General features: G+C 62.0%; 1 protein-coding gene across 2 annotated transcripts in view; it reads left to right on the forward strand.

Annotated features, from left to right (window-relative positions):
- The first annotated feature begins 1,241 nt into the window (after positions 1-1,241).
- The window catches only part of COL7A1 (collagen type VII alpha 1 chain), a 30,804-nt gene continuing 9,066 nt past the window's right edge, over positions 1,242-22,979 (forward strand). Inside the window, exons 1-86 of one of the 2 annotated variants that reach the window (XM_069561235.1) lie at positions 1,242-1,464; positions 1,937-2,117; positions 2,730-2,889; positions 2,976-3,069; positions 3,161-3,322; positions 3,484-3,647; positions 3,729-3,858; positions 3,961-4,077; positions 4,184-4,330; positions 4,417-4,533; positions 4,609-4,758; positions 4,851-4,973; positions 5,611-5,754; positions 5,846-5,971; positions 6,082-6,225; positions 6,779-6,898; positions 7,056-7,199; positions 7,559-7,684; positions 7,786-7,932; positions 8,191-8,313; positions 8,673-8,819; positions 9,078-9,212; positions 9,298-9,444; positions 9,527-9,663; positions 9,941-10,067; positions 10,152-10,298; positions 10,386-10,558; positions 10,657-10,692; positions 10,777-10,803; positions 10,898-10,942; positions 11,016-11,078; positions 11,505-11,576; positions 11,667-11,702; positions 11,845-11,880; positions 12,063-12,134; positions 12,230-12,307; positions 12,548-12,574; positions 12,656-12,709; positions 12,832-12,894; positions 12,990-13,049; positions 13,150-13,185; positions 13,572-13,616; positions 13,696-13,731; positions 14,072-14,116; positions 14,196-14,231; positions 14,351-14,383; positions 14,697-14,729; positions 14,896-14,949; positions 15,024-15,083; positions 15,180-15,215; positions 15,313-15,393; positions 15,491-15,526; positions 15,717-15,761; positions 15,944-16,015; positions 16,253-16,297; positions 16,546-16,572; positions 16,749-16,778; positions 16,907-16,987; positions 17,063-17,098; positions 17,182-17,217; positions 17,312-17,392; positions 17,645-17,680; positions 18,066-18,128; positions 18,214-18,258; positions 18,867-18,902; positions 18,976-19,011; positions 19,123-19,218; positions 19,330-19,365; positions 19,451-19,486; positions 19,595-19,642; positions 19,966-20,001; positions 20,124-20,246; positions 20,331-20,531; positions 20,629-20,664; positions 20,745-20,798; positions 20,966-21,034; positions 21,108-21,152; positions 21,267-21,329; positions 21,477-21,521; positions 21,845-21,880; positions 22,008-22,043; positions 22,180-22,224; positions 22,433-22,465; positions 22,543-22,605; positions 22,697-22,732; positions 22,812-22,894. In XM_069561235.1, the coding sequence (XP_069417336.1) occupies positions 1,380-1,464; positions 1,937-2,117; positions 2,730-2,889; positions 2,976-3,069; positions 3,161-3,322; positions 3,484-3,647; positions 3,729-3,858; positions 3,961-4,077; positions 4,184-4,330; positions 4,417-4,533; positions 4,609-4,758; positions 4,851-4,973; positions 5,611-5,754; positions 5,846-5,971; positions 6,082-6,225; positions 6,779-6,898; positions 7,056-7,199; positions 7,559-7,684; positions 7,786-7,932; positions 8,191-8,313; positions 8,673-8,819; positions 9,078-9,212; positions 9,298-9,444; positions 9,527-9,663; positions 9,941-10,067; positions 10,152-10,298; positions 10,386-10,558; positions 10,657-10,692; positions 10,777-10,803; positions 10,898-10,942; positions 11,016-11,078; positions 11,505-11,576; positions 11,667-11,702; positions 11,845-11,880; positions 12,063-12,134; positions 12,230-12,307; positions 12,548-12,574; positions 12,656-12,709; positions 12,832-12,894; positions 12,990-13,049; positions 13,150-13,185; positions 13,572-13,616; positions 13,696-13,731; positions 14,072-14,116; positions 14,196-14,231; positions 14,351-14,383; positions 14,697-14,729; positions 14,896-14,949; positions 15,024-15,083; positions 15,180-15,215; positions 15,313-15,393; positions 15,491-15,526; positions 15,717-15,761; positions 15,944-16,015; positions 16,253-16,297; positions 16,546-16,572; positions 16,749-16,778; positions 16,907-16,987; positions 17,063-17,098; positions 17,182-17,217; positions 17,312-17,392; positions 17,645-17,680; positions 18,066-18,128; positions 18,214-18,258; positions 18,867-18,902; positions 18,976-19,011; positions 19,123-19,218; positions 19,330-19,365; positions 19,451-19,486; positions 19,595-19,642; positions 19,966-20,001; positions 20,124-20,246; positions 20,331-20,531; positions 20,629-20,664; positions 20,745-20,798; positions 20,966-21,034; positions 21,108-21,152; positions 21,267-21,329; positions 21,477-21,521; positions 21,845-21,880; positions 22,008-22,043; positions 22,180-22,224; positions 22,433-22,465; positions 22,543-22,605; positions 22,697-22,732; positions 22,812-22,894 (6,806 nt within the window). In that variant the 5' untranslated portion in view covers positions 1,242-1,379. The remainder of the gene's footprint in view (positions 1,465-1,936; positions 2,118-2,729; positions 2,890-2,975; positions 3,070-3,160; positions 3,323-3,483; positions 3,648-3,728; positions 3,859-3,960; positions 4,078-4,183; positions 4,331-4,416; positions 4,534-4,608; positions 4,759-4,850; positions 4,974-5,610; positions 5,755-5,845; positions 5,972-6,081; positions 6,226-6,778; positions 6,899-7,055; positions 7,200-7,558; positions 7,685-7,785; positions 7,933-8,190; positions 8,314-8,672; positions 8,820-9,077; positions 9,213-9,297; positions 9,445-9,526; positions 9,664-9,940; positions 10,068-10,151; positions 10,299-10,385; positions 10,559-10,656; positions 10,693-10,776; positions 10,804-10,897; positions 10,943-11,015; positions 11,079-11,504; positions 11,577-11,666; positions 11,703-11,844; positions 11,881-12,062; positions 12,135-12,229; positions 12,308-12,547; positions 12,575-12,655; positions 12,710-12,831; positions 12,895-12,989; positions 13,050-13,149; positions 13,186-13,571; positions 13,617-13,695; positions 13,732-14,071; positions 14,117-14,195; positions 14,232-14,350; positions 14,384-14,696; positions 14,730-14,895; positions 14,950-15,023; positions 15,084-15,179; positions 15,216-15,312; positions 15,394-15,490; positions 15,527-15,716; positions 15,762-15,943; positions 16,016-16,252; positions 16,298-16,545; positions 16,573-16,748; positions 16,779-16,906; positions 16,988-17,062; positions 17,099-17,181; positions 17,218-17,311; positions 17,393-17,644; positions 17,681-18,065; positions 18,129-18,213; positions 18,259-18,866; positions 18,903-18,975; positions 19,012-19,122; positions 19,219-19,329; positions 19,366-19,450; positions 19,487-19,594; positions 19,643-19,965; positions 20,002-20,123; positions 20,247-20,330; positions 20,532-20,628; positions 20,665-20,744; positions 20,799-20,965; positions 21,035-21,107; positions 21,153-21,266; positions 21,330-21,476; positions 21,522-21,844; positions 21,881-22,007; positions 22,044-22,179; positions 22,225-22,432; positions 22,466-22,542; positions 22,606-22,696; positions 22,733-22,811; positions 22,895-22,979) is intronic. The other variant, XM_069561233.1, reaches the window with a different exon arrangement.

The raw sequence follows: 22,979 nt of genomic DNA on the forward strand, positions 1-22,979 counted from the left end.
CTGTCCCCATCTCTTCCCCCATTAGCCTATGGAGCCCCAGGAGAGGTTGGGGGAGGTCACGCATGTTGGAAGGGGCACAATGGCAGGGGTGAGTATAGGCATAGTCTCCAGGCTTCCCAGAATTACTCAGGAGTAGCAGAAAAAAAATAACAGGGCCTGCTCTTGGGAGTGACTCTCTGCCTCGGTATCACCCCCTATAATGAACACAAATGCATATACAAAGAGGGTGTCTGGCCTCATGATCACAGAACCTGCAGGAGACAGATGGGAAGTCAGCCTGGTTAAGGGGAGAGGAGCGGGGTGAAGGTAGTTATGAAGGTGGACACTATAGGTGGAGCAGGAAAGGGAGGGGGCCCAAGATGACCTCTGGGCCTGGCGGAAGTGATGCGTGGACAGCAGTCTCAGAATGTGTGGTCGGGGGCCTGGCTGGAGCAGGTCAGGCCCACCAGTGGGGGTGGAGGCAGGAGGGGATGGATTCCTGAGGGAGGAGCTGTCACTATGGGTGGTCCGCCCTCCACACAAGGATAGCCCCTCCCTGCAGCACAGCTGGACGGCATCTGCCTAGGCATAGCCGGGGAGGCAGATGCAGGGCACTGGGATGGACACGTGTGCACAAGCTCGACCCAGATTCTCTCCTGGCTTCCCCCTCCACAGTGGGGGCAGACTGACGTGTCCAGCGGTGGACACGGTGCAGACCAGCGGCGCCTCGGGTTCCCTGGGGCGAGCCTGAGTCCCTCCTTTGCTATTGAGGGGATGGGGTGGGAAACAGGAGACCCACCAGACAGGGATGGCTGAATCAGAGGAGAGGCCGGCGGGACTCATGGCCTGAGGGCTGTCTGGGTGCCCCTGTGGGGGGGCGGTGAGTCATCTCCAGCTGCAGCTCCCCCCACCCCACCCCACCCCACCCCAACATCCTGCTGTGTCTTGGGTCCCCAGGAACCTCTCTGGAGTCCCGTCTCCAGCAGTCACGTCTATGTTTGACATAAAGCAGCCAAGATCCCTGACCCTACACCGGATGGAAGGGGCTCCCTCAACCTCTCTCTTGTAAAGAACCTCCCAGGGGAATCCCAAAGTCACCAGCGGTGGGGGGCTTTACACTTAAATGGAGCCTGATCGTCGGTCGCGGGAAGGGGTAGCAGGGGCGGCGACCTCTGGGACGATGGGTGGGGGCGGGCCGCCTGGGTCCCCGCCCGCTGCTCCGCCCCCTTGGGATCTGGGACTTTTCTTTGCTGTGGCGGCGGGACTGCGGCGCGTCTGGCGACGGGAGCCTCGGACCAGCAGGCAAGACCGGGACTGGGGGTGGGAGAGCGCCGAGCTCGGACCAGCCGAGGCCGAGGGACAGAGGCGGGAGTGCTGGCTGCCCGTCTCCCTCACCGAGGATGAGGCTGCGGCTCCTGCTGGCTGCGCTCTGCGCCGGGATCCTGGCAGGGGCGCCCCGAGTGTGGGCCCAGCCCAGGGAGAGAGGTGGGTACGGCAGGGAAGGACCCCATCCAGGGCACTGCACCTTGTCACCCGGCTCCACTCGGCCTTCATCCTAGAGCCCGCCTCCCACCCGCTGCAACTCCGCGCGCATTTTTCCTAACTCTCCCCCGGACTCCCCAAACCCTCCGCGACCCACGCTGCGTCCCCTCAACTGCACCCAGATGTGCGTGGGTTCCCTACCCCTATGACAGCCTGCGCTGGTCCCCAGAGGCCATCCTCAGTCCCTGATTCACGCCCGCACCGGCGACTCTGCCTTCCCACCAATCCTCCGCGGGAGAGTCCGCTCCAGGCTCCACCTCTGCTCCCTCCACCGCTCCCAGGCCCAAGCCAGCCTGGGCCGGTTTGCATAGTGGATGAGGCCCACCCGCCCCCTCCCCAGCCCCAGGGGACCACTGTGAGGGGAGTGGGTAGGTGGGCTCCAGGAAGAAAGCCTGATGACTCTTGCCGGCCACAGTGAGCTGCACGCGCCTCTACGCCGCTGACATCGTGTTCCTCCTTGACGGCTCCTCGTCCATCGGCCGAAGCAACTTCCGCGAAGTGCGGGGTTTCCTTGAGGGGCTGGTGCTGCCCTTCTCTGGGGCAGCTGGGGCACAGGGTGTGCGCTTCGCGGCCGTGCAGTACAGCGACGACCCACGGTCAGTAGACCCCCCACAACTGGACCCACCAGGGGCCCTCCCCCAGTCAGAAGCAGAGAGCTCCAAGCCCCTAGGTCAGGTTTTAGGGAACCCAGGGGGTCCCCTCCTTCCACCCACCAAGGCATCCTTTTAAGAAGCAGGGATCTCCCAGGTGAAGCCCTGACACCTGAGACCCCCCCCTCCCCACTGGCATCCTGCCAAAGTCAGGGGCTTGAGATGGCCTGGGTCTGCTGGACTCCCCATGTCCTAGCCTCCTGATGCCCGTCAGCCTCTCACTCAGCAGAGGGCCTCCCTGTCTGGCCAGTGTCCACTTCCCTACAGCAGGGCCCTTCCTCCTACCGTTATTTAATTAAACAGACATCCCGGCCCCTGAGCCTGGGAGCCCCACGGGGGCCAGGCCTGCTCAAGCCCAGCCCCAGGCAGGACACACAGAGGCACCTAACGACTTTGTTAGTTTGGGAGCTTCAGGGGTGGAGGGAATCACAGAATCAGAGAACTGAGAGGACCCTCAAGGGGGCCTGATAACTCACCACCCTCACCCTAGAGACCTCTGAGAGGCCAAGGCCAGAACAAGTTCTTGTCCCTAGCCTGCTGCCACCCGCCTCCCCACAGGACAGAATTTGACCTGGATGCGCTTGGCTCAGGCGGCGATGTGATCCGTGCCATCCGAGAGCTCAGCTACAAGGGGGGCAACACGCGCACAGGGGCCGCGATTCTCCACGTGGCCGACCGCGTCTTCCTGCCCCAGCTGGCCAGACCTGGTGTCCCCAAGGTGATCTCTCACCCTACCCTGCCTTCCAAGGTGACCCCACGTGAAAGGTCTGAGGCAGTCCTGACTTGACCCTGCCCCTTCCCCAGGTCTGTATCCTCATCACAGATGGGAAGTCCCAGGACATGGTGGACACAGCTGCCCAGAGGTTGAAGGGGCAGGGAGTCAAGCTGTTTGCTGTGGGTGAGCACCATGCTGGGGTGACAGGTCAGCTGGGGCAGGGGCAAGTCAGAGGGCATGTGGGCAGCTGAGCCCTGACTGGGCGTCACCTCAGGCATCAAGAATGCTGACCCTGAGGAGCTGAAGCGAATCGCCTCACAGCCGACCAGCGATTTCTTCTTCTTCGTCAATGACTTCAGCATCTTGAGGACGCTCTTGCCTCTGGTTTCCCGGAGGGTGTGCACAACTGCTGGTGGTGTGCCCGTGACCCTGCCCCGTGAGTTCCCGCTCACCCTGACCTGAACCCTGACCCAAACCCCAACGTGGCCGTGCCAATTCCATCCCGTGTTCCTAACCTTTGACCCTGGTGCTGACCCTGCACCCTAAGTGCTGACCCCTGATTCTCTTGCCTGGTTGCCTGACTGCCCCCTTCCCCAGCCGACGACTCGACCTCTGGTCCACGAGACCTGCTGCTGTCTGAGCCGGGCAGTCAGTCCTTGAGAGTCCAGTGGACAGCGGCCAGCGGCCCCGTGACTGGCTACAAGGTCCAGTACGCACCCCTGACGGGGCTGGGACAGCCACTGCCGAGCGAGCTGCGGGAGGTGAGGTTGTCGGCAGTGGGAGGTGGAGGGCTGAGGCTTAGCTGGGCAAGATGGAGTGACCTCTGATCCTGGGCATCACAGGTGAGTGTCCCAGCTGGTGAGACCAGCGTGCGGCTGCAGGGTCTCCGGCCACTGACTGAGTATCAAGTGACGGTGGTCGCCCTCTACACCAACAGCATCGGGGAGGCCGTGAGCGGGACCGCTAGGACCAGTGAGCAGTTTTGCTAACCTCTGACCTCACTCGCCCAATCACCCATCCCTGTAACCCTTCTCCGCTCTGGACTCACTAATCCCCGATGGGACCTTCCCCTAGCTGCTCTGGAGGGGCCGGAAGTGACCATCCAGAACACCACAGCCCACAGCCTCCTGGTGGCCTGGCGGAGTGTGCCAGGTGCCACTGGCTACCGGGTGACGTGGCGGGTCGTCAGGGGTGAGTGAGAGGTGCTGTGGGTGGAAGGGAGTCCCTGCGCCTGAAACAGGATGGTGGCGTCCTGAGTCTGCAAGACCCACTGACCCTTCTGTGCCCCCCTGGGCAGGTGGGGCCACGCAGCAGCAGGAGCTGGGCCCTGGGCAGGGGTCAGTGTTGCTGCAGGACCTGCAGCCTGGCACCGACTATGAGGTGACCGTGAGCGCCCTGCTTGGCCGGAGCATCGGGCCGGCCACCTCCCTGACTGCCCGCACTGGTGAGAGGGCTGGGTGCTTCCTTCGGGCTGGGTGGGCAGGCTGGCCGGGCACAGAGGACCACTGATGTCCCATGTGCCCTGGGCAGACACGTCTGTCGAGCAGACCCTGCGTCCTGTCATCCTGGGCCCCACGTCCATCCTCCTCTCCTGGAACCTGGTGCCTGAGGCCCGTGGCTACCGGCTGGAGTGGCGGCGTGAGAGTGGTCCGTGCAGGAGGCCGGGGTGGGCAGGTGGGGTAGAGGCCTGGCCTCGGCTGGCCTAACCCCATCCTCCTGCAGGCTTAGAGGTGCCACAGAAGGTGGTGCTGCCCTCTGACGTGACCCGCTACCAGTTGGATGGGCTGCAGCCGGGCACCGAGTACCGCCTCACACTCTACACGTTGCTAGAGGGCCGCGAGGTGGCCACCCCAGCGACCGTGGTCCCCACTGGTGAGGGCCCCCGTGGGCCTGGTCAGGTGAGCAGGGATGGGAGGGGGGATGTCCCAGGCCACCTCTCATGCGGTGTTCTCTTGCCGGTCCAGAGCTGTCCGTGGGCCCCGTCACAGCCCTCCAGGCCACCGAGCTGCCTGGGCAGCGCGTGCGAGTGTCCTGGAGCCCAGTTCCCAGTGCCACCGAGTATCGCATCACTGTGCGCAGCGCCCAGGGTGAGGCAGACACGCCAGACCGAGCAGACACTGAAGTCCCAGCCCTCGGGGTCTGACTGCACCCTTTCTGCATCCCTTTCCACTCCTGGGGTTCTACCGCCGCCTCCTGTCTCCTTTTCCATCCATCTCCCAAGAAGGCCCTGAAGCCACACCTGTCACGGGGCCTGTCTTACCCCTGTCCTGCCCCTGCCTAGCTCTACACCTGAATCTGTCTCCACTCCCCGCCCCACATCCCTGACCATGGCTCTCACCTTCTCCAGAACCATTAGCTCAACCCCTGCCCTTCTATAAGCCTAGCTGGGACCACTGTCCTCCCATGCGCCCAATAGTGACCCGACATCACTGTTAATAACCTGTCAGCTCACATCGTCATCCACCAGCTTCTGGCATCCTGCATCTCATTTCCCTGTCTGCTCCCTCTCATCACTATCGCCATTCGTCACAGGCCCATTCTTCCTGTGTCACTGTCCCTCGTGACGCCTTTTATCTCCCGTCCTTACGTCTCACCCTTTTCTGTCCCATGTCCCATCCCTCACTGACCCTTTTCGCCCTGTATCTCTGTCCATCACTGACCGCCTTCGCCCCCCGCCCCCATCCCTCACTGACCCCTGCCTGCCTGTCCTACGTTCTCTTGTAGGGGTTGAGCGGAGCCTGGTGCTTCCTGGGAGTCAGACGGCCTTTGACTTGGATGACGTCCGGGCTGGGCTCAGCTACACGGTGCGGGTGTCAGCGCGAGTAGGCAGCCGGGAGGGCGCTGCCAGCATCCTCACTGTTCGCCGTGGTGAGCATGGCACGCGAGAGCTGGGGGGACAGCTGCCTGACTCACTCTGGGGTCCTGGTTTTGATCCCTGATCTCTGTCTTTAACTCCCAGAGCCAGAAACCCCACTGGCCACCCCAGGGCTGCGGGTTGTGGCATCGGACACAACGCGAGTGAGGGTGGCTTGGGGACCAGTTCCCGGAGCCAGCGGATTTCGGATTAGCTGGAGGACGGACAATGGTCAGCAGGGTGGGGAGGGGAGGGCTGTCGGGGTGGGGGGGACAATCAGGGTGTGGGGGGCCCGAGGGCAGGCAGGGGCCATGTGTACCAGCACTCCCCTCTGACACTAGGTCTGGAGTCCAGCCAGACAGTCCCCTCAGACTCTACCGCCACCGACATCGTGGGGCTGAGACCTGGGACCTCCTACCAGGTGGCCGTGTCGGTGCTGCGAGGAAGAGAGGAGGGCCCCCCTGCGGTCATCGTGGCTCGAACAGGTCAGGGCCTGAGCCGGCCCCCTGGCGCGCGCTCTCCGTGCCCTGTCAGACCCGCATGGCTTCCCTCTCAGACCCTTGCTTCTGCACAGAACTCCAGTCTCCCACTTTAGGTCCCCGCTGCCTGCTTCCCCGAAGTCTCCCTTTAGTCCCTGCTTCTTCAGATTCCTCTGCCTCTCTCTCAACACCCCACTCTTGCCCTCAGGCTTCCACCCCTCACCTCTCAGCCCCATTGGCTGTTTTCTGCCGGCTCTGACCCTCCTCTTAGACTTAGACACTTTCTACTCCTAACACCTCCACCAGAACCCTGTTACCTTCTCTATCAGATGCTCTGGTCTCCCAGATTCCTGTCCGCTGCGGCCTCAGATTTCCACTGTCCCTTCTGTCTGAACCCCTCTCCTTCCCCATCTGACCCACCCACTGCTTTCTGCTGTCAAATCCCTGCCTCCGGTTAGACTCCCATTGCTTTCCTCTAGTAGATAGATACGCAGCACCTCCCCCATCAGACCCTCCGCTGCCTCTCCCATCAGACTCCCCCATTGCCTCTCCCCTCCAGACCCACTGGGCCCAGTGAGATCGGTCCATGTGACTCGAGTCAGCAGCTCATCTGTCACCATCACCTGGAACCGGGTTCCTGGTGCCACAGGGTACAGGGTCTCCTGGCGCTCAGGCCGAGGTGGGGACCAGGGATTTGGGAAAGGAACTGAGGTTTTGGAGGTTGTGGGGGGGCAGATCTGGGTGGAATGGGAGCAGGGGGTTTCTTAGGGGTCCAGGTGAGACATTGGGGGTCAGAGTCAGGATAGTCCTAGGGCTACCTTCATCCTCACTCCTAGGCCCAGAGAAATCCCAGTTGGTTTCTGGGGAGGCCACGGTGGCCGAACTGGATGGACTGGAGCCAGATACTGAGTACACCGTGCGTGTGTGGGCCCGTGTGGCTGGTGTGGACGGGACGCCTGCCTCCGCGGTTGTGAGAACTGGTAGGTGGACCCTGGCCAACTGCTAACCACATGTCACTGACTGGCCCGTCCTGCTGTGTATTCCTGAGTGCTCCAGCTGCTCGCTCCATCGCTGATCCGCCCGTGACTTCTCTTCCCACACTGACCTGCCCCCCACTGACTAGCAGGCCATGCACAGTGACCTCCTGGCTGCTCCCCACTGCCCACTCCGAGGCAGTGAGCTCCTCCCTCTCAGGGAGCTGCCTACACTGACCTGTCACACTCAGCTCGCACTGAGCTTCAGATAGCCCTTCCGGCACTGAGGAAGGTCTCAATGCCTGTTCCGCCACCCGCTTCTCTGCCAGCTCTCCAGTGACCCCTTTCCCTGCCTCTGCCCCCAGACCCTCAGCCCGTGGGCAGCGTGTCGAAGCTGCAGATCCTTAATGCTTCCAGTGATGTTCTGCGGGTCACCTGGGTGGGGGTCACTGGAGCCACAGCCTACAGACTGGCCTGGGGCCGGAGCGAGGGTACGGTTCCCTGATCCTGCCCTTGCCCTTCCTGGCTGGGACTGCCCCCCTCTGGCCCGCCTCCTCCATCTCTGACTGCTACCCTATGCTCACCTGGCCAGGTGGCCCCACAAGACAGCAGATTCTCCCAGGAAACACGGACTCCGCAGAAATACGGGGCCTCGAAGGCGGAGTCAGTTATTCAGTGAGAGTGACCGCACTCGTAGGGGACCGCGAGGGCGCGCCTGTCTCCATAGTCGTCACCACCCGTAGGCAGAGCTTGGGCTGGGGCGAGCCTTGGCTCGGCGCCTCCAGGGCTTGGGGGCGGGGCTTGTGCTCGGGAATGGAAAAGGGACCAGGGATTGGTCGTCGTGAACCTGTGGGGGTGGGGTCTTCTGGGGGAGGCGGGATGCAGCCTGGATCGTGGGCCTATTGGGGGCGGTGCGTCTTCCAGGGTTGGCCTGGAATTGGCACAGATCGGGGCGGGGGGGCGGAGCCTCCCTGATGGGCGTGCTTTTTTTCTCTAGCTCCTGAGGCTCCTCCAGCCCTGGAGACACTTCGCGTGGGGCAGCGAGGAGAGCACTCGCTGAGGCTGCACTGGCAGCCGGTGCCTGGTGCACGCGGCTTCCGTCTGCGTTGGCGACCTGAGGGTGAGAGGTACCCCCGGTGGGGGGGGGGGGGTTAGGGATCACTGGGAGAGGGGCTGGGAGTGGGGTCCGTGAAATCCGTGAGTGAGCACGGATTGTCAGTGAGGGGTCTGCGGGATTGCTGAAGGTACCTGGGATCAGTCACTTAGGTGTGGGGGATCAGTGAGGATCATTCAGGCAGAATCAGCGAGAATGAGGATCACAGTCAGGAGGTAGACCTCACTGGCAGAGTCAGTCAGTGAGGCTGGCGGGGGTCGTGGTCAGTAAGGTAGGTGAGGGTCAGTGAGGTGGACGTGCCCATTAATGCCAGCCTGTAGCATCCTCCTACATGCCCCCGACCTCCACTCTCACGCCTGCCCCAGGTGGCCAGGAACAGTCCCGAGTCCTGGGGCCGGAAGTCAGCAGCTATGACCTGGATGGGCTGGAGCCAGCGACCCACTACCGCATATGGCTGAGCGTCTTGGGGACGGCCGGAGAAGGGCCCCCCTCGGAAGTGACTGCATACACTGGTGTGCTCCTACCCCTACTGATGACCTACACCTCTACCCCGACTTCCTGCACCTGATGACCTACCCTGACTTCCTGCACCCCATGACCCCGAGTGACTCCTCCTGTAGCCCCCTCTACCATTCTTAACCTGGGGTGATCCCAGCATGACTTCCGGTGACACTTCCTTCACCAAGCTGAATCTGCCCCAGGGTCTCCTTAGATCTCTCTGGGTTCTCAGGACACAGACTCTGATCCCCAGTCTTTGATTCCTCCTCCAGAGTCACCTCGTGTCCCAAGCACTCAACTGCGTGTGGTGGACACGTCAGTCGACTCAGTAACTCTGGCCTGGACCCCAGTGTCTGGGGTGTCCAGCTACATCCTATCCTGGCGGCCTCTCAGAGGCCCTGGCCAAGGTGAAGGGGAGGCCTGGGTTGGGGCAGGTTGGCAGTGGGGGCTCCATGGAAGGCGTCCTGTTTAACTGAGTTCTGTCCTCCGCAGAACTGCCTGGGGCCTCACAGACACTTCCGGGGACCTCAACTTCCCAGCGGGTGACAGGCCTAGAGCTGGGCAACTCCTACCTCTTCTCCCTAACTCCTGTCCGGGACGGTGTACGTGGTCCTGAGGCCTCTATCACACAGAGCCCAGGTAGGGTGGGCACCACAGGAGGGGCCCACCAGTGCAGTTGGATGGGCCGGGTTCCCCAGAAACTCAGCCCCCTTTCCTGCAGCGTGTCCCCGTGGCCTGATGGATGTGGTGTTCCTGGTGCACACCACTCGAGACAACGCTCATCGCTCGGAGGCTGTGAAGCGAGCCCTGGAGCACCTGGTGTCTGCACTCGGGCCTCTCGGGCCACAGGCCGTCCAGGTTTGGCCCCAGAGGCAGCCAGACTCCGGCCTGTCTCTGCCCACCCCTGGCCCCCACACCATTGCCCTGCCCTGCCAGCCGTCCAGGTTTTCTCCCAGCCCTTCCGCAGGCTCCAGATCCCCTCACTAGCTGGTTGACTCCACATCCTGCCATCACCGCTGACCCTCAGTAGTGCAGGTTCACTTATACACGTTGGGCTCTGTGTCCCCCGCCAGGCTCTGTGTCCCCTCTGCCTGCTGGGTCATCTTCCCCAGGCTCTGTGTTTTACCCACGCTAGGTCGGCCTCCTGTCCTACAGTCACCGGCCCTCCCCACTGTTGTCGCTGAACAGCTCCCATGACCTTGGCGTCATCCTGCAGAAGATCCGCAACATCCCCTACACGGACCCAAGCGGGAACAACCTGGGTAAGGACTCCATGGACATGGACTCTTGGGGCTCTCCCTTGGGGGGCTCGGTGCCCCTGGGTTCTGACATGTCCTTTCTCCCAGGCACAGCCGTGGTTACAGCCCACAGATACCTGCTGGCACCAGATGCACCTGGACGCCGCCAGCACGTGCCGGGGGTGATGGTTCTCATGGTGGATGAGCCCTTGAGAGGTGACATCTTCAACTCTATCCGTGAGGCCCAGGCTGCTGGTGAGGAGCAGGGCTGGAGGGAATGGGACCTGGGAGCAGCCTTGGCCCTGGCAGGGTCATCATGCAGGCTGCTGGACCACTCCTTAGGGCTCAAAGTGATGATGCTGGGCCTGGCGGGAGCTGACCCAGAGCAGCTGCGTCGTTTGGTGCCTGGCATGGACCCTTCCCAGACCTTCTTCGCTGTGGATGATGGCCCGAGCTTGGAGCTGGCCGTCAGTAGTCTGGCAGCAGCCCTGTGTCAGACAGCCTTGACCACACAGGTTTGGAAGGGGCGTCTGGGGGACTAGGTGGTGGAGAAGAGTGGGTCTGGGGGCTCTTGGTTGAACTGCCTGACCTCAAGGAGACCCTGTATCCACAGCCACAGCCAGAGCCTTGCTCAGTGCATTGTCCAAAGGTGAGTGTCCAGGGTTGAGAGTGTGAGTGAGAGCCACTCTTGGGGCAAGCCACTCTGACCCTCACCCGACTTGTCTTTCCCCAGGGCCAGAAGGGGGAACCCGGACAGATGGTGAGTGGCTCCGATGCAGGGTAGAGAATGGGTTGGGAGGCCCAGTGGGGCAGGGGAGGCCAGCAGCAGAGGACTCACTGATCACCTTTCCTAGGGCCTGAAAGGACAAGCCGGGCCTCCTGGCCCCCCCGGCCTCCCGGTGAGTGCCTCCCCACGCCTGTCATCTGCACCCCTAGTAGTGAAGTGTCCCCTCACCTGCTCTCTCCTTGCAGGGCAGGATTGGTGCTCCTGGCCCCCAGGGACCTCCTGGAAGTGTCTCTGCAAAGGGCGAGAGGGTGAGTGTAGAGAACACTGAGGTTCCCCTAAGACAATCCTTGAAGCTTCCTCAGTGTCTTTAGAAGAGACAGTGGAAACACAGAGTGTTTCTGGAAGCCTAAGTGAGTGTGATAGACGGTGGCAGAGACTTTGGGGAAGGGCCTGAAGTGGAGGGGGCCAGTGGGGTTTCGAGGGCCCCGGAGAGCCTGGGTGGAAGTTCAGAGTCCTTGAGGCATGGAAGGCCCTGACCTCATCACTGCCCCTGTGCCTGGGGTTTGGCTCCCTTCAGCTCAGGGGCAGCATCCTGGCCCCACGGCTCCACCCCCAACAGCACTTGGGCCTGTGGGGTGAGGGGTCCGGGTGAAGAACAGTCAGTCTGCACCCCTCCAGCGAACCAGGGGCACCGAGGGAGGGTCCCTTCCTGCTCTGACCCTTTGCCTCCTTAGGGCTTCCCTGGGGCAGATGGGCTTCCAGGCACCCCTGGCCGCCCTGGGTCTCCTGGAGCCCCTGGTCCGAAGGTGAGCAAGCCGTGCCCTCGCAATTCGCATGATGCTTTGCTTGAGTGGGTGGGGCGGTCTGACTGCTCTGACTCTGGCTTCCATTTACAGGGCTCCCCAGGGTGGGCTGGCTCTCGTGGAGAACCAGTAAGTCGCTCTCCCTCTCAGCGTCTTCCCAGAGCTCTTTCCCTGGGGTGGGGACCTGGGGTGGTGGAGAGGGATTGGTCTGTGGGGGCCCAAACTGAAACGCACTGAGATCAGACATCACCCCTTGCTCTTTTGCCCTCAGGGAGAGCGAGGACCTCGAGGCCCAAAGGGGGAGCCGGTAGGTGAAGGACGGAGGGGAGGGAACCAAGCTGGATGTCCCAGGGAGGAGCAGAGTTGCCCCCCCAGCCTGACACTGTGCAGGGCCTAAGGCGTCATAAGGAATAGCTGGGGACTTCTGGGGCTTCTCCCACCTCAGGGTTCCCATACTCTGAATCCTGCCTGCTATTCTCTGTCCTGCAGGGAGAGCCCGGACAAGTCATTGGAGGCGAGGGCCCAGGGCGTCCTGGGCAGAAAGGGGATCCTGGACCTCCAGTAAGTTCTAGAGTATGGTGGTGGGGGGAACCTACGCGGGGTGGGAGAGAATGGGGGTCATGGGGCTGTGCTTTACACTTTGTCTCTTCCATCAGGGTCCCCCTGGATCTCGTGGGCCGTTGGGGGACCCGGGACCCCGGGGTCCCCCCGGATTTCCCGGAACAGCTGTGAAGGTGACAGCATGACCACCATGGTCTCATCACCTCCATGTGACCCAGTGACCTGGTGACCTCATTTGAACCCACACTACCCCTACTGGTCACTCTGAGCCCATAGGCCCTCTTGGTCACCCCCTGCCCGTGACTCCTCAGTTCTTCCACGACCTTTGTAACCCAGTTTGGCCACAAGATGCCCATTCCTCCTGGGATCTTGGGAAGTAGAGGTGTAGCCATGGGTCATGATCTCTCTTCCAGGGTGAGAAAGGCGATCGTGGGGAGCGGGTAAGTAAGGGGCAAGTTAGGCTGGGGGTGGCATGGAGCCTGACTCCCCCGGCCACTTCCCAACTTGCTGTTCTTTCCCAGGGCCCCCCTGGACCAGGTGACGGCACTGCTGCTCTGGGCGAGCCTGGGCTGCCGGTGAGGGACCCCGGGGGCCACGCTCCGGGTGTGGATAGAGGAGCTGGGGGCTCTGCTGGGGCAGTTGGGGGGCGGGTGCTGGGCCTGTTTGCAGCTCTCAGTTTCTCCTCACTTCCTCCTAGGGTCTTCCTGGAAGCCCTGGACCCCAAGGCTCAGTTGGCCCCCCTGGAGAAAAAGGAGAAAAGGTGGGAGATGTGACCTGTTGCTGTCCCAGTTCTTGGGTAGAGGGAGGCGTCCGGGTGCAGGGAGCAGGGTCTTTTACCGTCTGTTCCTCCTTCAGGGTGACTGTGAAGATGGAGCCCCGGGCCTCCCAGGACAACCCGGGATCCCGGGTGAGCGGGTGAGTGTGGGGGCCAGGGGGTGGGCAAGGCCCCAGCCCTCAGCCATCAACCCTCTACTCCATCCTTATTACCAAACCCAAATCTCTGAACCCCTTTCAGGGCCTTCGGGGACTTCCTGGAGATGCTGGTCCCAAAGTAAGTGCTGGGACTTCCCTGGGGGCCCAGTGGTTAAAACTCCGAGCTTCCAATACAGCTGGTGCAGGTTTGATCCCTGATCAGCTAGCCGAGACCTCACATGCTCCATGGCCAAAAGAAGAGATCAGAAAACAAGAGAAGCAATATTGTAACAAATTAAATAAAGGCCAAAATAACTTAAAAGGGAAACCAAAAACGTGCCCTTTGGGGAGGTCAGGTATGAGGGGTGACACACTGGGACCCTTGCAGGATTAGGGGGCGCAGAGGACTGGAGGTGAGAGTTCTCTCCAGGCCGGAGGTTGCGGTTTCAGGGGTGGATGGCTGGAGCCTGAGACCCTTCGTCTGGGCTTCAACAGTGAAGGCCCCTTTCCTGTCTCTCCCCTCAGGGCGACCGAGGACTAACAGGGGCCGCTGGTGAGGCTGGAGAGAAGGTCAGTGAGCCCTGGGGGATCTCTCAGGGCCCTGCAGGGTCCAGGGTGGACTTGGTTCTGACCCATTCTGTTCCATCAGGGTGAACGTGGGTTGCCTGGCCCAGTGGGACCACAGGTGAGCCTACTGACCCCAGTGTCAGCTGACCTTGGCTCCCTACCCCTCCTGGTTCTGGCTTCTTGCCCTTGACGTCCACTGCCCCTGACCCTCCACCCCTCCTCACATGACTTCTAATCTCTGCTGCTGCAGGCTCTAACCCTCAACCTCAGGGACCTGCTTTTGGGTCTCTGACCCTGATGAACTGACCTTGACTTCCACTGACCTGGTCTCTGTCTTCCTGCTGACCTCACTCCTGATCTTCTGGGACCCCCATCCTGAACCTCCAGCCCTTCTCTGCCATCATGCCTCTACCCTCGCCTGCCCCACCTGGGTCAGCATTTCTGCTTCTCTTCCCCAGGGGCTGCCAGGAGTTGCTGGACGACCTGGACCTGAGGGTCCTGAAGTAAGTCTGTGACTGTGGGCCCAGGAGGGGGCTTTTCATGTTCTTCCCCATCCTGGGCTCATGCTTTCTCCATGCGCAGGGGCCACCAGGACCAACCGGCCGCCGAGGAGAGAAGGTGGGTCACGGGCTGGGAGTCAGTCCCCCCATACTAGGGATTGTGGCAGGGGGGACCCTGGGCCTTTGAGTCCCCATGTGTGTCCCTGACCCAGCCCTGTTGCTATTCTCTGTCCACAGGGGGAGCCTGGTCGGCCTGGAGACCCCGCAGTGGTGAGTGAAGGGAGGGTGGGTCTCTTGATCACAGCACAGCCCCTTGAGGACTGTAACCCACCTGGAAACCAGCACTGTGGGCTCAGAGCTCTGTGACTGACGCTGTAACAAACCTTCCAACTCCTGGCTGTGATGCTGTGACCCCATGACCCTTGTACAGGCCGTGAGCCCCGTGTAACCCCTGCCCTGCTCCCAGTGGTGACCCTGTAACCTCTGGGCAGAGACTTCCGGTTTCGTATATACCCCCAACCTCAATCAGGGCTGTCGTACTATGATCCCTTGGCCAAGCTATGTCTGTCCTGTTTGTTTTCAGGGACCTGGGGGTGCTGGAGCCAAAGGAGAGAAGGTATGTCTGGCGAGAAGTGAAGGGCAGCTGTTACAGGGTTGAGATCAAGGTCACAGGGTGTGCCTCAAGCAGGGCCCCTGGAGGTCGTGACAGCTGTGGCATGACTGTTGGGTGGTGGGGCTCATGGAGCTGGGGCTGAGGCTGATCTCGTCTTTGTCACCTCCAGGGAGATATGGGGCCCCCGGGGCCCAAAGGAGCTACCGGATTCAAAGGGGAACAGGTGAGTGTGGGAAGTGTTAGGGGGTCGGGCAGGTGACAGTTGTGTCCCCTGACCTCTGATCCTTCCTTCCACAGGGCTCACCTGGCTTGGCTCTTCCTGGAGACCCTGGCCCCAAGGGAGACCCTGGAGGCCGAGTGCGTAAATGTGGGGAAGGGGAATGTGACAGAAAGAGATGGGGTGCTGCCTGGGAGCCCCAACTAAGTCCTGTCTCCCCTCCCCATGCCCTGCAGGGTCCCATTGGCCTCACTGGCAGAGCAGGACCCCCGGTGAGTGCCTGTGACCTTGGGTACCATCAAGGTTTCTGGGGTCCCCTCCCCTCAAGGACTGGCTATACGTGCAGCGTCACTCTCTCCTCCTCCACAGGGTGACTCAGGACCTCCTGGAGAGAAGGGAGACCCTGGGCGGCCTGGTTCCCCAGGACCCGTTGGCCCCCGAGGACGAGACGTAAGAGGGCTGGACTGGGGGAGTGCTGGGGGTGGGGAGTAGAGTATGCTGGCCCCCCTGGGAGCTGGGGATCAGGGCTGACCCTCATGTCTCACAGGGTGAAGCTGGAGAGAAGGGCGACGAGGGTCCCCCGGTGAGACTCCTTCCCGCTTTGGTTTCTGATCCTTTGTCCTTGAGTGGGAATCCCAGGGGGTGGGCTCCACCAGTTATTCCGTCCATCCTCCTACCGCCTGTCCAGTCAGTGCCCAGGCCCATTCGGCCGCCCCTCTCTGAGTTAGTTTGAGCCTAACTCACCTTTGATACGGGGTTCTCTCCACTACCAGGGTGACCCAGGTTTGCCTGGAAAAGCTGGCGAGCGTGGCCTTCGGGTGAGGCTTTGCAGGGAGAAGTAAGGGGGGTTCTGTATTAGAAGAGGTGGGAACAAAGGGGATGGGAAACTCTGACATGGTTTTCGGGGTGATGGAGAACCCGGGGCAGTGTGGAGGTCATAGGGTGATCTGCAAAATCCTGGGAGGGGGAGGGTCCATCTCACACCAGCTACTCTTCTCAGGGGGCGCCTGGAGCTCGGGGGCCTGTGGGTGAGAAGGGAGACCAGGGAGATCCTGGAGAGGATGGACGAAATGTGAGTCACAACCTCTGACCCCTGAACTCTAACCTCAGCTTCAGTCTCCAACCATCCAGTTCCCAGCCTCTGACCCTGCCACCCCAACCCTACAATGCCCAACCCTCACAGTGATTTCCTGTGACCCCTCATCACAACCCTCAAAAGCCACAAGGATCCCCATGAGTCCCTCGGGTGTTTCCAAAGCCCCTCAGACTGCCACCCCTCCTTACTGACCCTGACCCTCTGCCTCTGCAGGGGAGCCCTGGACCTTCTGGACCCAAGGGTGACCGTGGGGAGCCAGTGAGTAGTGCTGGTGTTTCGGGCACAGAGGGTATGGAGGGTTGCGGTGCTCTGTCTGGTGAGCATCTCCGCTAAGGGCCTGGAGATCAAGGTCAGGAGCTCTGGTGGTCATCCCTAGGCCTGATCTGGCTTCTGGGGCTTGGCATAGAGGTGCAGGGAATTTAGGAGCAGAGCTGAGCTTGGGGCAAATCTGAGCTACCCCATGGGGCCCCAGAGTTCCTGTTGACTACAATTATTTCCTTCCCTAGGGTCCCCCAGGAGCCCCTGGACGGCTGGTAAGAGCTGACTCTGTCTGATCCTCTCTCATCTCCCCCGCCTGCCCCTGCTGGCCCCACACATCCCTTCCACTGACTCCCACTTTCCCCACTGTCCCTGGATGTCTTCACTGGCCCTCACCCACTCCTCTTCCCCTAGTTGGACTGTTCTTCTCACTGGCCATTCCCCCCCACAGGTGGATGTGGGACTTGGAGCTGGAGAGAAGGTACCAGGCTCTGGGGTGGAGTGAGGCTGTAGCATGGAGAAGCATTCCAGCACCCCCATGACCGATTCTGCCCTGGGCGCGCCTGTGGCCCCAGTGGTGTTCCCTCAACACGCTCATCTCTGCCACAGGGAGAGCCTGGGGACCGAGGACAGGAGGGTCCACGAGGACCCAAGGGCGACCCTGGCCCCCCCGGAGCTTCTGGGGAGAGGGTGAGTGTGGCTGGTCCCATGGGGCCGCATGGGCCTGGGAGACCCTGCTCTGATTTCTTCCTCTCCCGTCATCAGGGCATCAGTGGACTTCGGGGGCCTCCAGGCCCACAGGTGAGTGATGCACTTGGTACCATCAGCCTAAGTGTCCATCTTGCCCTCACCTCTCACTGACCTGGTGACCTTGTTCCCTTCAGGGGGACCCAGGTGTTCGGGGCCCAGCAGGAGAAAAGGTGAGAGGGCGTGGAGGGTTTCCAACTGTCAGCCTGGGCCCTCAGATCCATCTCATCCTTCGAGGCCTCTTACCACTCACTCTGTTTTCCCCAGGGCGACCGGGGCCCTCCTGGCCTGGATGGCCGAAGTGGGCTGGATGGGAAACCAGGAGCCTCTGGTCCCCCTGGGCCGAATGTGAGTTGTGGCGGTCACTGCGTGGTCGCGCCTCTTCCCTTGTCCCTTCGTATGTCCCCAGTCTCCGGAGCCTTGTGGGTCTTGATGAGCTCTGGGGCCAGCTGGGTTATCTGTGTCTCCTAGTACGCCACCTGCCTGGGGGGTGTTACTGCCTGGCAGGCCTTGGGTTCACAGGAACTAGTGGCCCTGTCCAAGGACAGCGCCCCTGACCCCATGACCACTGTGGACTCCCTGACTTGAGTCTCTCTTCAGGGTGCCACGGGCAAGGCCGGAGACCCAGGGAGAGATGTAAGTAAGGGGGGATGTTAGGATGGAGGGCAGCTCAGGGGTCCAGCATAAACTGTAGCCTGGTCGTCATAGTTTCTGGCAGTAGGGGCATTGGTCCAGCCCTGTCCTTGGTAGGGTCCTGGTCCCCTGGCAGAGTTCTGCCTTCCAGTCTTCTCTGCCTTGGGGCCTATAGTAGGACCCCCAAAACCTGAGGCTTCTTCCCGTTGGAGTTTCAGCAGGGGACACCCTACCCTATTGAGTCTCAGCCTTGGGACCTCAATGGTACCTCCCAATTCTGGGGGGGTCTTCATCCTGGAGGAGGTTTCTGTGGGGTCCTCCAAGTCCATGGATGTGCCCCAGGGGATATCTCAGTGACCCTCTCAATCCTAGCAAAGACTTTTTCCAGGGACTTCCGGGCCTTCGAGGAGAACAGGGCCCTCCTGGCCCTGCTGGTCCCCCCGGAGCACCGGTGAGTCCCACTTTCATGGTACCCTTTTGCCCCCTTCCTGCCCTCACTCCAACCCTGACTTCTGACCAGTGATCTCTTCCCACAGGGCAAGCCAGGCGAGGATGGCAAGCCTGGCCTGAATGGGAAAAACGTGAGTGTCTAGGGTAGACACAGGGAAACCTCCAGAAAAATGCTAGCACCTGGACACAGCCCAGACATGCGACACACAAGGGGCACACACGTAGATACAGGGTGGCGTGCACTGACACCTGCGTACCTAACCCCCACACACAGACGTGTCTGGAAACACATGTCCACGTGCACAAGAGGCAGCCTCACAGACATAGTCAGTTAGGTGGACATGTCAACCTGTGCCCGGATGGACCAACTCAGGCTGAAATAACCACGGCCACGGGCACAGGCGAAGGGCACAGACGCAGATGGAGAGGTGCAGACACACAGGTGTGAAGCCCCCATTCAGGGACACTGAGGACACAGACACACAGACCCCGCAGCCACACTCGGACACGTGCTGTGCCAGGGCCCCAGGGCCGCACGTGGACCTCTGTGGAGGTGTGGGACACACTGCCAAAGCTCTGAGGGGGGACACACGTGGCGACATCCCGACATATGCATTGGTATCCACACTCACTCATACACACGGCCACACGGAGCGAGGCACACACAGGATTTGCCGACAGCAAGACACATGGACAGTTCTTAACTCTGTTGGATCTGATGTGCGTCCTCTGCCTGCAGGGAGAACCCGGCGACCCTGGAGAAGACGGGAGGAAGGTGAGTTGCCCTCGCTTGGAGTCTGCTCTGGCTCAGACTGGGGCCGGGTCTGAAGCAGCCTTGTCTTCCTTAGGGAGAGAAGGGAGATTCGGGCGCCCCTGGAAGAGAAGTGAGTGTTGGTGTCTTCTGCAGTCTCTGACCTCTGAGCCTAACCCTGTGATACGTGACCCCACTCCTTCCCGGGGTCTCAGGGTCCTGATGCTGGCTGCATCCTTCACAGGGTCGTGACGGCCCCAAGGGTGAGCGTGGAGCTCCTGGAAGCCCTGGACTCCAGGGCCCCCCGGGCCTCCCGGGGCAGGTCGGCCCTCCCGGGCAGGTGAGTATCTGGGGTAGTTCCAGGACTTGGGAGCAATCAACAGGGGCCTTAGGTTGCCACCCCTGGAGGCTGTGATCCCCTGTGACCTCTTTGTGCTCTGTCTTATCTCAGGGCTTCCCTGGCGTCCCGGGGAGTTCAGGCCCCAAGGTGAGTGTGCAGATGCTGGGTGAGTGGTATGGTGGGGGGCTGCCCAGAGTGGGGGCATTTTCCCACCAGTCATTCTTCTTCTCAGGGTGACCGTGGGGAGACTGGACCCAGAGGGGAGCAGGTGAGGCCCCCACCTTTTTCACTTGTCCCAGTGGCCATAGCATCCACACATGTACCCACACGCCGCACCCCAGGCTGGGTCTAACAGCTTACCTCTTGGTGTCCCCAGGGCCTCCCAGGAGAGCGTGGCCTGAGAGGAGAGCCTGGGAGCCTGGTGGTGAGTGAAGCCTGGGACATGGTCCTTGACTGTTCCACGCATGCCTGTAGGGGCTGCCTCCGCCCCCTTCCGCTTGTAGCCACAGGTGCTGTCCTGTATGCTCGGGCCCCTGCCCTGTTGGGATTCCTGTGGGCTACATAGACAGGAACCTGGGTGATGGGACATGCCAGGTATGGGCTTCCAGTGGCCTCCAGTCGCCCCAGCCAAGGGCTAAAGGGTCCTCTAGGCAGGAAGCCAGGGGACGAGGGTATAGAGGCTGTTTTGGGGGGCAGTGTGGGGCCTTCTCTTCTGTGGGCATCCCCTTATCCAGTTTGTGTCCCCAGAATGCAGAGCGGTTGCTGGAAAATATTGGCATCAAGGTAGGTTGATGGGGGCTGGGCATGGGGGCTGCAGGGAGCCCCACGGGACAAGTAATGCCCCAAGGGCCGGCCAGGGTGGCTACAGCTGTGGTCTCCCTCTTCTGACCTTGCATGTCACCCAGACATCTGCCCTGCGGGAGATCGTGGAGACCTGGGAAGAGAGCTCTGGCGGCTTCCTGCCTGCGCCTGAACGGCGTCGTGGCCCCAAGGGGGACCCAGGCGAGCGGGGCCCCCCAGGCAAGGAGGTGTGTGCTGGGTACTCAAGCGGGGAGGGGTTGTTCCGTGGATGGTGTCGGTGACCACCAGCATGTACTGTTTTGCTCCTCCAGGGCCCCATCGGCTTTTCTGGAGAACGTGGACCAAAGGGAGATCGTGGAGACCCCGGCCCTCAGGGGCCACCTGGCCTGGCCGTGGGGGAGCGGGGCCTTCCTGGACCTCCTGGCCTTGCTGGGGAGCCTGGGAAGCCTGGTATCCCTGGGCTCCCCGGCCCGGCTGGGGGTGTGGGGGAGGCTGGAAGACCCGGAGAGAGGGTGAGCCTGGGGGCTGGTGGGAGTGGCCCGGGGAGTGGGCTTAGGAGGGGCTGGACTCCCCATGGGCATACCCCCCGCCTTGGTATCTGCTTTTCAGGGAGAACGGGGAGAGAAAGGAGAACGCGGAGAACAGGTGAGCTGGGTAGGGCTTCACCGGGCGGGACTGCCTGCAGGCTGTGCTGGGACGGCCACCCATTTCCTTCTTCTCTTCAGGGCAGAGACGGCCTTCCTGGCCTCCCTGGACCCCCCGGACCCCCAGGCCCCAAGGTGATCACCCCAGCTCTGCCCAAGCCTGTGACTGGTGTCACCAAGAGGCCACCAGTGGCTTGGGCCCCAGAAGCTCCATGTGGTGACTCTGAACCCACAACCCTTTGAGACGACCCCTCCCTGGCTCCGTGATGGCACAGCTCTGCCCTGTAATCCTGTGCTTGTAGGTGGCTGTGGACGAGCCAGGTTCTGGGCTCTCTAGAGAACAAGGACCCCCTGGATTCAAAGGCGCTAAGGTCCGTGTGCGGGCTGTCTGGGGGCCACCCCTGCTGTGGCACCCGGGTCTGGCTTGACATGTCATTCCCACAGGGGGATCCAGGCAGTGATGGCGACCGAGGCCCCAAAGGAGACAGGGTGAGACCTCCCGTCATCCCACCACGCCGTCCCCCTCCTCTGCAGGGGGCATGCAGGGATGGTGTGTCTGTGGGCACCGGCAGTGATGTTCAGGGTGCGACACTCTGCTTGCAGGGTGAGCCGGGCATCAAGGGCGACCGGGGAGAGCCTGGACAGAGGGGTCAGAACGGCAGCCCAGTGAGTCCTTGCCCCGCGGCGCCGCGTGCGTGCAGCACACGGCTCTCACCTGTGTTGTCTGGGCTGGAGTCTGCTCTGCCCGGGACTGTCTCAGGGGAAGCTGGGATGGGGGACGAAATGGTGTGGCCATAAACACGTTCTCTCTAGGGTCTGCCAGGAGAGCGTGGCGTGGCTGGGCCCGAGGGGAAGCCGGTGAGTAGCAGCAGGAACAGCCTGGGCTGAGTTCTGGGGCACAGTCACCCGCTTGCAGTGTGCTGGCCCCTGCGTGCAGGGTCACCCGTGTGCAGTGATGGGGTTGCCCAGGTCCAAGTGCAGGTCTGGACCAGGTCTGATGGCTGTGTGTGTGCACAGGCCCATGTGTACTGTCCATGAGGGGCAGTTCATGGGTACGGGGTGACTTGTACCTGGGAGGGGTGAGGGTCCAGAGGTGGGGCCTCCAGGCAAAGGTCTCCAGAGGGCAGGAACAGGCCCACGGCAGGCCAGATTGAGGTTCAGCAGCCCCCTTCTCTATACAGGGTCTGCAAGGTCCACGGGGGACCCCAGGCCCAGTGGTGAGTACCCCAGAATCCTGCTCCCTTCCTAATGGGCACCCCCTACAATGGGCAGTCCCGCCTCAGTTTCCCTGGTAGGGTGGGACTGACTCCCCAAACCCCATTTGGCTCTTTCTCTCTCCCACAGGGCGGCCATGGAGACCCTGGACCACCCGGGGCCCCGGTGAGTGACAGGGAAGCACCGCCTGGTGGGCAGGGACAAGCATCAGTCCCCACATCCGGTGGAAAACTAGTTTGTGTTAGTCCGTAAGTCCAGGTGCAACTTGGACCCATTTCCTGCCCTTGATATTTTTTTATAGGGTCTTGCTGGCCCTGCGGGACCCCAGGGACCTTCTGGCCTAAAGGTGAGTAGAGGCATGTGTGGGTGTGTGGCTGGAAGGAGGCAGGGACTCAGAGCAGCCTATCTGCACCAGGACAATGTCTGCCAGCCTCCAGGGACATCACTGCCCCCTGAGCACCAAGGTGCCCTGTCCATGCAGGCTCTCCTTGTGACCGGGGCTGAGGGGCCTCTGGTCCATCTGTCGGCTCATTCAGTGTCTGTGTTTTTGGCAGGGGGAGCCCGGAGAGACAGGACCACCAGGACGGGTGAGTGGCCCAGCCCATGGGGAAGTCACAGGGAGCTGGGCAGGGTTGGCACTGCTCTCAACTCCTGCTTCTTCCAGGGACTGCCTGGACCTACTGGAGCCGTGGGACTTCCCGGGCCCCCTGGCCCTTCAGGCCTGGTGGTGAGTGAGGCGCCTGCGGGGACACGAAGTCCCTGCCCCACTGGGTCCCCTGCTCTCCATGTCCCTCCCACATCTGACTTTTTCCCTGCAGGGTCCTCAAGGGGCACCGGGTTTGCCCGGACAAGTGGTGAGTCCTGGGGGTCAGGGCTGGGCTCCGGGGCTCGGGAGTCAGAGGGCAGGCCCCTGACAGAGCTCTTCCGTCTCAGGGGGAGACGGGGAAGCCGGGAGCGCCGGGTCGTGATGGTGCCACCGGGAAAGATGGAGACAGAGGAGCCCCCGGCGTGCCAGTGTGTGTTCAGAGGAGCTCGCTACGGGCCTGCGATGGGGGCTGTGCAACCACGTGCCCGCAGGGAGAGAAGGGCTGGGCGGCAGGG

The sequence above is a fragment of the Ovis canadensis genome, chromosome 19, assembly GCF_042477335.2.
Source record: "Ovis canadensis isolate MfBH-ARS-UI-01 breed Bighorn chromosome 19, ARS-UI_OviCan_v2, whole genome shotgun sequence".
In the NCBI taxonomy this organism is placed as follows: domain Eukaryota; kingdom Metazoa; phylum Chordata; class Mammalia; order Artiodactyla; family Bovidae; genus Ovis; species Ovis canadensis.